Source organism: Buceros rhinoceros, unplaced genomic scaffold, assembly GCF_000710305.1.
Source record: "Buceros rhinoceros silvestris isolate BGI_N320 unplaced genomic scaffold, ASM71030v1 scaffold29598, whole genome shotgun sequence".
NCBI classification, from domain to species: domain Eukaryota; kingdom Metazoa; phylum Chordata; class Aves; order Bucerotiformes; family Bucerotidae; genus Buceros; species Buceros rhinoceros.
The window spans coordinates 8,638-18,706 of NW_010427882.1; the positions used below are offsets into that span (position 1 = coordinate 8,638).

The 10,069-nt window shown below is 37.7% G+C and overlaps 1 protein-coding gene across 1 annotated transcript in view; it reads right to left on the reverse strand.

Annotated features, from left to right (window-relative positions):
* Window positions 1–5,962, reverse strand: part of CHRNA5 (cholinergic receptor, nicotinic, alpha 5 (neuronal)) — a 6,342-nt gene extending 380 nt beyond the window's left edge. The window contains exons 1-4 of the mRNA XM_010142089.1: window positions 5,816–5,962; window positions 4,922–4,966; window positions 3,630–3,739; window positions 1,834–2,665 (exon numbers count right to left, since the gene is read on the reverse strand). Of these exons, the coding sequence (XP_010140391.1) occupies window positions 1,834–2,665; window positions 3,630–3,739; window positions 4,922–4,948 (969 nt within the window). The 5' untranslated portion in view covers window positions 4,949–4,966; window positions 5,816–5,962. The remainder of the gene's footprint in view (window positions 1–1,833; window positions 2,666–3,629; window positions 3,740–4,921; window positions 4,967–5,815) is intronic.
* Between the last annotated feature and the right edge of the window lie 4,107 nt (window positions 5,963–10,069).

Sequence of the window (10,069 nt, forward strand, 5' to 3'; positions counted from 1 at the left end):
CCCCCCCCTTAATAACTTTTTATAGTCACACTATGAACAGGAATAAGCTTCCCTCTGTGAAGACTGGTAATCTGTACTGAACCATCAATACTAGATTTTAATGCAGAAACTGACCCTGAGAAGCACTGAACATCCTCCACTACAGAGAGATTAAATGCATGTGCAATTTTCTAACATACTGCAGGATTTAGGATTCAGGATTCATGTCACAGACTCATCATAAAGTGGAATTCCCAGGCAGGAGCTGGAAGCAAACACTGTAGCAAAAAAAGCCAAACAAACCACAAACCACGCAAAACAAAATTAAAAAAAGGTAGACAGCAGCTGCTGTGATACACGTACCATCTGAAAGCTGTGAAGTGCCTGCTGCACAGAATTACACGCTAGGGAGAACACAATACTTTAAAGACTATTTTCTATTTTGATAGAATTATTCATATCCATACACGGTATAGATACAGACAGAAGATTGCAGTTATAGCAGATACAATTGCACAAACAAATTAAAACCCTGCCAAACGATTGTCTTTGATTTGAAGCAGAGCCATCCACATTCCCCACGCCTACTGCCTCCTAAGCGGTAAGACTGCAGCAGCACTAGCTGAGCAGTTTTTATTAACAACTTCTGGAATTAATGTTTGCATTCTCTGGAGCCCAAATAATAAACTACAAGTGAATTCCCTGTCAACTGCATATTAATTTCTGAGGTTTAGAGTCACAACGTTACCACTGAAAAACAAAATAATTATCACCTCTCTTGTCACTCAGAGTAAGTTCAGTAAGAGAAAGAAAACCAACCCTTAATTTCCAGGAAATTACAAATTTGATAGCCAACTACTCTATTTGTGTTGTTCATACAATGCACATGATGACAGCGAATTGAGTCCTGAGAAGGTACGTTAGAGGAGTGAGCACGGTTAGTTACTCCCAGGCTAGCGTGTGGGCACACGCTCTCAGCAACCAACCGCTTCTGAAGACACTCATTTCTGTATAAACGGACGGAACCTCAGGCTTTGCCATCAGAAACAGATAGCAGCATGAGACCACACAACAAACTGCTGTATTTCGACACTAGCCTAAAAATACCGTTTAAGCCTCTGAGGTACCAATCCGTACTACAGATGGAAAGAAAACAGATTCACAATGCTCTACCTGAATGTTGTAAACATCCATTAAGAATAGTTCAAGTGCAAAAGAACAGACTGAAAAAAACCCTTTAACACCTTTTGATATAACTTAGAGATGAATAATTAGGCTAGAAGAGAAATCAAGAAATCATCTATTCCATGTTTGATCTCAGCATAAAATGAAGAACATATGGCTACAGCTTGTATTTAAATTAATATAAGGTACAGCACTAAAAATTCTTTGTATTTGGAATTGAAAGCTGCAAAATACGGCTTAGCAGTATTTATTCTGAAGATACAAGGCAACTGGATTTTTCAGTTAGCCTTCAGGTCCAATACTAAAATGAAAAATAGCTACTTATCACTAACATAACAAACAGCAGCACTGTAGGGAACAGTTATAGTACATGATGTTGTAACAGACAAGTAGCTCTGAAAATGTGGAAATAACAACATCAGCTTCTAGAAGAAAGCAAAAGACTTCAAAGAAGCCAAGGACCCAAGGACTGTATTGTATCAGCCCAGTATCCACAAGGATTTTCAGTATTGTACCATACTTCCTTCCAGTGGAAAAAAACGACACAGCAAAGTGCAAAAACTGGACATCTCACAGTACATATTTGATATGCAACTGCATAGTAAGCCATTACTTGGTTTTCTGATTCCCAGATTTACAAAATCAGTGTAACGTGACTAATACACCCACCTCGCGGACTTCATTCTCCTTCATAACGTGTCTTGTAATATATCGGATAGAATCTAGAGCTGCTTCCAGGGTGTTCCTAGATGATTCTGCTCCATTCATATTTCTAGTTTCCTCTTTCTGAGCAAAGTATCTATCTACATGACTTCTCATGCAAAGCAGCTTTGGAAGTTTGTGAAGAAATATCTTGCGAACCCAAGGTGCCATAGCATTGTGCGTAGACGAAGAGCGATGATGGATATTGATAGCAAAGACAGTTATCACAATGGACAATGTCACAAATATCATAGTAAACACCAGGTACTCTCCTATAAGCGGGATAACTTTAGAAGAAGATGGAATAATCTCTTCAATAACAAGAAGAAAAACAGTCAAAGACACCAGTACTGAAGTGCACAGCGAAATTTTTTCACCTTCATTTGAAGGAAGATAGAAGACAAGGACAGTTAGAAACGAAAGCCCAATACAAGGAATAATGAGAAACAATGTGTAAAAAAGTGGCAAACGCCTAATGATGAATGAGTATGTAACAAAAGGATACCAGCAGCATCCATCAGTCCTATTTCCTTTGCTTCCTGTTGCAGTCACGATTTCCCACTCTCCATTATCAAAAAAGTCTCTTTTGTCAACATCATAGTCTTCAAGAATTAGATCAACCTGCGAGCCATCGTAAGTCCAGGAACCAAATTTCATAGAGCAATTTTGGAGGTCAAAGGGGAAGAAGGTTACATCGATAGTACAAGAACTTTTGTAGTTCGCTGGTGGAGTCCAAGCAATGGTGCCATCATATTTTACCACAGTTTTTGTAGATGTTCCCTCAAAACGTCCATCTGCACTGAAAGAAAAGAGGTATATGTATGCAATTCCAATGGGGGATGGGGGTGGTTTTTAAGGAAAAAAATATGTTTTGTCATTGTCATTTCATCTGTTTATGTCTTCTACTCCTTCATAGCCAAAATTTTGTATTGTGACTTTTCTTCTTCTTTTTAATCTGAATCTTACACAGGTAAACAGCTTTGGAAGAGTAAAGAATATTTTCAAGTCATTAAAAGATCTGTGCAACTTTCTGTGGTCTCAATGACTCGTGAAAGGTGTGTAAAAACCCTGTGTTTGTTCACAGCACAACCAAACTTCGGTGTTTCTATTAGTAACGCAGCATAAACACTGTTCAAATTGGCCAAACTGTAGTTATTGGAGAAAAAAAGTCACCAAACAGGTAAAATAATACTTGTGTGCCTCCTCCAAACTTGAATTTACCATCCCCGCAACCGTCTTTTTCCCTGACTCAACATGTCAGGAAATGTAATAGCACTATATATGCACCTGAGTTGAGCAGAACAGTTAATTCTAAAGTTATTGCTTCTGAGATCTGATCCTCAAAAAAAAAAAAACCCAACCCCAAAACAAACAAAAAATGCAAACCCTTACAGTTGTGTGTACTTCATTTTAAATCCATGCTGAACATGACTTGAAACACCGGAACCAATTCCTTCCCTCCCATCACTCTACACTGTTAGTTTGTAATCAGCAAGACATTGTTTTCTAATTAAAAAAAGAGTTTACATGAAGAAGTGGAAATAACTTTTCAAAGCGCCTAGAAATTCCATACAGAAGCAAAGCAAAACATCTAAGCATTTAACAGGGCAGCAAAATCCATCTGCATTCAGAGGCACATTCTTCCACACATCCTTAGCTCTACTAAATGTATACACGTACCTCTCCAATGAGCCTCCCAGGAGCAGCTCGGACAGTGAAGTTAGAAAGTAAATGTATTACACATGAAAAGATTAAAATCTTACTTGTCATACAAAACGATATCTGGAATCCAAATAGAATCTGATGGGACACGAATAGATGTTATGCCAGCATAGTCTTCAGGATTCCACCTTAATTTTACATCTATCCATTCCTGTGGATATGAGACATACGTAAAAATCGTTACTATGTGAAGTTGATTTAAGCAGGACAATACTGGATGAAATAGATAAAAGGACTTTAAAAAACCTATCAAACCGGCCTCTGAAATTTACATACAACAGTGAAGTCGTTGAACAACTATTTACCTCATCCAACACCCGTTTTCTGTTACAAGAGCCATTTGACAGTGTTTCTGTACAGAACTTATGATATTAAAATCCTTTTTCAGAGCAGGTATATATAAGTAAGAGCTATATAAGAGCAATTAAATTTGAAAAAAGCTTGTTCTGAATGAACATCAATGACTTTGGTAGCTGATCCAGAAGCAATTTGAACATTTGCATCACCAAAAGTCCTCCACACTGCATCTCACAAGACAGTCGTTCCTATTTCTACCAGCAACACTGCCAACAGCACCATTCGAAGCAGAGTGCTACTTTGGTACTTCTATACTTGAAAGCTCAGAGGAAAAATTCAAGCTTCTAAGAACTCATCATCTCATCGAATTTTAAATGGGTATTCAGATCAGATCTTATTTTATTTGAAGCACTTCAACTGCAAGAAGTTCTGCTAAAGAGGGCATGAAGCGTTATCACTGACATATTGCCATCTCGTACTTGCTGAGCAGTCTCAAAGTTTTGGCGAAAATAAAAACTTTGCCTGAAATTACAGTTACTGGAAAAGCAGCGAATGGGAAGCAATGGGGGGGGTGAAAAAAGGAAGTACCCCAAACAAAAATAATTTAGTAAGCTGGTAAGTATAATCAGGGTCTGCAAGTATTTTTCTAAGTTAAATCAAGAACTGTTTGTAGGCAGCACTTCCTACATTAATAGTGGCCATTAAGTTTAGCACTGGACTCTGATTATTATAAAGCTTGAGGCTTATTCCTGCCCACAAATATTAAAGATGAAATAGTAGCTCTTTATAGCAAGCATATACGACTTTGAAACAAATTCTTCAGTCATGTTTATCCAATAATCTCAAATACCGCACAAGGGAAAGATCTTAAAACTAGTATACAAAAGACTACACAGCTACACAACAAGGTACTGAAGCAGTAACTTTTGACGGTTAGTTGGATACACGCACCTTAGGACATTGGCCATGCAATGCCCTATCAGACTTCTTTTAATTAGGTAATTTTTAAAAATTTACACCTGTATTTTACACATACCTGTTTCAACCAGACATTTGTTGTCATCAGTTGATTTTTCTCATCCTATAGAAACAAAGCATATTTTATGAAAAGAAATCTGCATGGTATATTTAGGGTAAGTAGCTGCTTTAGTTCACAGAATTTAAAATACAAAACACATTTCTAAAAGCATTCCAGTCATTGATAAGCATGTTTAGACGAGAACTCTTTAAACATACAATTAAGACCTTTGATTATGTAGCTGTTAAAAGTGAGATTTCCCCCCTTCTGTGTCTTTCCTCCCTTCTAGCTTTTTCATTTGACTGTATTTTACACAGTCTTACTGGTTTTCTATGAAAACATAAACGCCAACATGTGAAAGAAAAACTCCTCTTACACCTGTAAATGGTGAATTCAATTTGAAAAGAATATTCTGAAGTGAGTTAAGTACCAGAGGGGGTGAAAAAAAAATCTGGTTGATCTCTTTCACATCACAGGTAACACCAAGGGATGATTTTCATTGCTATGGAAGTGACATACTTAAAGGCTTAGAGGGTTTTTTTCTGCTTAAGGAGGGAGAAAGAGCAGTATTTGCAACTGCTTCTGCATCTTACAGAAGTGAGATTGATAATGTTTAAAACTATATGGTTTTCCCACCGAATAAATGAATTAGAACACAATACCCTAGGCTTAAGAATTTGACCCCTGAAAACACCAAACACCAAGCAGGAGAGCCATTTGTCTTCTCAGCCTCTCTGCAATCACTTCTTCATGCCCCAACTACAACGCACTTATTATTACGCTGACAGTAATTTTAGAGCTTTAATCGATCATGTTTAAGGTAAAACATGCAAAATTATTTCATATGATATTATGTTCCAGAATGCTAAGAATTAGGGGAAAAAAAGAAGCAAACTTATTTACCATACATACCACATCTACTAGCTGAGAGATTGCAAGGCCAAACTTTATTTTTATCGTGTCATTCAAGCGTTCCACTGGACGAACCCACCTTTGATAGTCTTCAAATAAATGTTTAAACAAACGATCTTCACTTTTAGCAATAAAAGAAGGTTCAGATACACCTATATAAGAAAAAGTAATTAAGATTGATTTAAATGAACCATGTACGTCTGCATTGCTGTGTCCAAAGAGCTACAGCTATGTTTATGCTGAATTAAATTTGTATTCTCATCCCCTTTTCTCTGGAAGCGCAGCCAAGGTTCTTGGAAGGAGAATTTTACAAAATATGATGTATAAACTTTGCAGTACTTGCAAAGCACTCCCCCCCCCACTATTTTGTACCTTAAACAGACATGCCAATCTACTTACAGTTTATCCTCCACCAATTCTCGTGTTATTTTGACTGGAAGGCACCTTTCTAGTTCAGAAATACTACACATTCGGTTACTACTTTTTCCACAGTTCTCAAGGAGTCATTTCAACACCTAGACATTGATGACTGGACAGTCAAAAAATCTCTGTATAACTTAGAAAGAGGTGGAAACTAAACGCCTACTTTTGCCTCCTGAGAGAACGGAATACATGGCAGAGCTTTGGGGAAAAAAACCCAAGCCACCACTACTGCAGATGCAGACGCTGCAGACAGAGCAGCCCAGACTTTTAAAAAGAGGTATGACCTGAAGCACTTCATCAAGCAACCACTGTCCTTTATCTCTGGGTATCGACAAAAAAAAAATTACCAGGGTTTTACCAATGTGGTCTCACTGAAGTGTATTAGTAGAAACCCTGATATATATAAAAAAGGCAAAGTTTAAGGTTTCTCTGTTATGAGAACCCATGCAAAAAAATTATATACCCAGAAGAGAAGGACAAAGTTGGGGAAGATACAGAGAGAGGGAAGGAAAAAAGGCAAGATCAGCATCTAGCTAAGTAACTCAAATAAGAACAGCTTTCAAAGGCAGCGTGGAAGACCTGAAGAAGGCCACCACCTCAAGAAGCAGCACAAGCTACACACATCACCTTGGAGGGAGTGGCTCCAAAAGGGTTTCCAACTCCCACGAACATATGCTCTAGACAAAGACTTTTACTACTCACTGATGAGATTTAAATTGACTGAAACTTACACCAAAAAAACCTAATAATTATTATAGTTAGTTTAAGGGACAGAGTAAACCAAAGAAAGATGTTCACAACCATCTCTTTTTAGTGCAGATTTAAAATATTATACCATTACATAAATGTATGGCATGACCTCTCCAGAAATGATGTGTTCTCTAACAGCATCCATCTAAAAAAAGATGTATCAGAAACAGAAACGCACCAGAGAATGTCATGAACAGATTAAAACCAGAGACGGTCATCCATACAAGGAGAGATTTAAAAGATTAACATTAATTTGTTTGGAGAGGAGGTAAATTTAGTGAACAGAACAGAACTGGGTAAAGTAGTGAACAACACATGCAGAAAAAACACTGATGGTATTTAATCTTTCTCATAAAAGCAGATAAAGGAAACAAAAGCATCAGTTAAAGGCAGTATAAAGAATTTCTATTTGAAGTTCATTGCTGTCAACACCTTTCCTTTTCAAGACTGTTGACATGCGAGTTGTGTAAAAGCAAAGAACTGATGGGCGACTTGTCTGGTACCACTGCGCATACCTCAAGCGGACACACGAAAACACATCGGACAGAAGAATTCCTGCCAAAAAAGGGATCCAGCACCAGAATGTTACACACACAAGTTACCTTCACAGCTATTTGGTTAAAACACATTCATTTTTATTGATCGCTTAGGTTCAGTATATCCTCATTAGTCAAGGAATTTTTCTTATTTGTCACTCTAAGGAGTTGCCAAGTCCTGCTTTTTATGAACATCCAAAAAAATGCTTCCTGAGGATGCAATTTCTGCATGTCCTTATCCCTATTTCCGGAACTATGAATGGGTTTGTGCATACTTCAGCCTAACGTTTCATAAATACTTGATTTTTGCATTAGCATTAATTACGTTTCCCTTTTACAGTTAGAACTCTCAAGTGAATTTTTTTATACAATTTGAGGATGACTCTGCAGCTGGGTATCCTCTCCCCATGAGCTGACCTTGAAGCAATGCAGAGGCAAAGCTGCACTTTCACCATTTCTGAGTTCCTGTAAGACAACCTCCAGTACAGCGGTGCAGCATCTTCAGGGTACACGCTGTTTCCAGACTAAGCTTCTCTTAAAACACAGCATCTTCTCTGCTCTGCTACACAGGGACAGGTTCCCTTACCACTTTTATACACTGACAGAATTTTTTCAAGCATTGTAGACTCAGACCTACCTCATACTCACTGATTTATTAAGACAAACACATTTACTAACAATACAGTTCAACTAATATTTTTTATCACAGAAATATCCATGTTTTTTCCTCTTTCTAGTTTATTGTGATTATTAATAAGCTGGGGCATACTGGTCTATAAAAGGCACCTTTTACAAAGGAGAGCTCCATGAGGAGGCTGGAGACAGCAACAATCAGTTAAAAGTTGGCAAAAATAAAATAAAAAACCACCCCTACCTTTCCATATTTTATTTAATAGGAGAACTCAGCTCACTTGTTACACAGACTGCATGTATTTAATTTCTCTTTTCTGTGTGTCTGTATGCTTAAGATTATAATAAACGGTGTAACTCTTGGCTTCATATTGGTATTAGCACCAATAAAAAAAGTGAAGAACTGGTGGCAAGCAGAAAAAATGTACAGAAGAGGGGGAAAGAGGTAAAACACAGTGGCTTAAGGCAGCAGACTGGCTATGCTGGTTGGAGAAAAGCAGTGAGGTTAAAACCTATGACTAGCAAGATTAGCAAACAAATAACCCAGAGTACAAATCTCATACTAAGTCAGATGGAAAAGCACTCACTCACTCCTACTAGCTCACTGCACTAAAAAAACCAAAAAACTTAGAAGATTTGTGGCCTTTGAAGGGCAATTCTAAGCATGCCCGTACTCGTGTGGCTTTACTTTTGTTGAGGTCAGGTAACTTCTGCAGCCTAAATCAAAGGAAGCTCTCTATATTGTTCACTGATACATCCCAGGGCCAATGCCCACTTTACAATTTACACCAGAAACTCTCCACTGCTCACTCCCTCTCAGTGTGATTTCAGCAAAAGAAGCCTGGATCACATGAGAAAACGCTGGATGGGTGAAATTTGAATTCTGCAAAAAGGTGACAAACAGTTACGCACCATGCAGACTAGCGATTCAATTTTTTTAAACTCTGAAGCAGTCAGAGCGCACTTCAGACAAAACGGTACGTAGAAATGCTATTTAAACACATGACCTTGAACACATTTGTATGTAAAAATTCAGTTCTACCATTTCCTCCCTAAATATTTGACAAACTTCTTTAACGGAAGCACTTTGGTAGAGCCATTTGGGAAAGAAAAGGAAGCATTACATGGATCTCAGATGCATGAACAGCATGACACAACACATACACATCTATTAATTTTTTTGTCACTCTCAGGTCAAAATTTCACTAGTGCTGCTAATGGCAGACTTTTAAAATGCTTCCGATGAGTTACAGGAGTGTTATCCTCTAGTCAAAGCAGTCTTTTTACACTGTTTCTTACTGTACCATTACGGGATGAAGTTTCTTAGTGGCTTAATATGATTTATTAACACTATTCTTTATATAAGAATTACCAGTGAAATATTTAGTGTTAGAGCTATACCTCATATGCTTCAATGAACGTTTGTTTGGTTCTTTTAAATGATAGCACATCACAGTCCACATTTCTCCAAAGAATAAACTTCCTTTTGAACTCTCTATTCCTCTATACTTCCTTACATAAAGTGTCTAAGAGCCACGTTGGGATTGCAGGTGTAACACTGATCCTTACACTTTGCACAATGTAGTTCAAATGATTTTCTAATTGATATAATTGAGTGTTGAATGATTTCAGGTTTTCTTTGCATCACTACTTGGTGCATCTTCAAAAGAGGTCCATGGGAGAAGGGAAAGGGTCACTTTCTAGAAGCCTACTGTTAAGCTGTAGATTCAGAAGCAGGATTAGTAATGGAGGTTGATAACCACGTCCCACCATAATGAAAAAGAACACTACTAAGGACCATAAACACGAGAAATCTCCATACTTGTACTTAACGCTCGATCATTAACAGCATGCTATCACAGCACACCGACTGTTACCACAAATCTAACTGCTACAAACTACAACACAACCAACA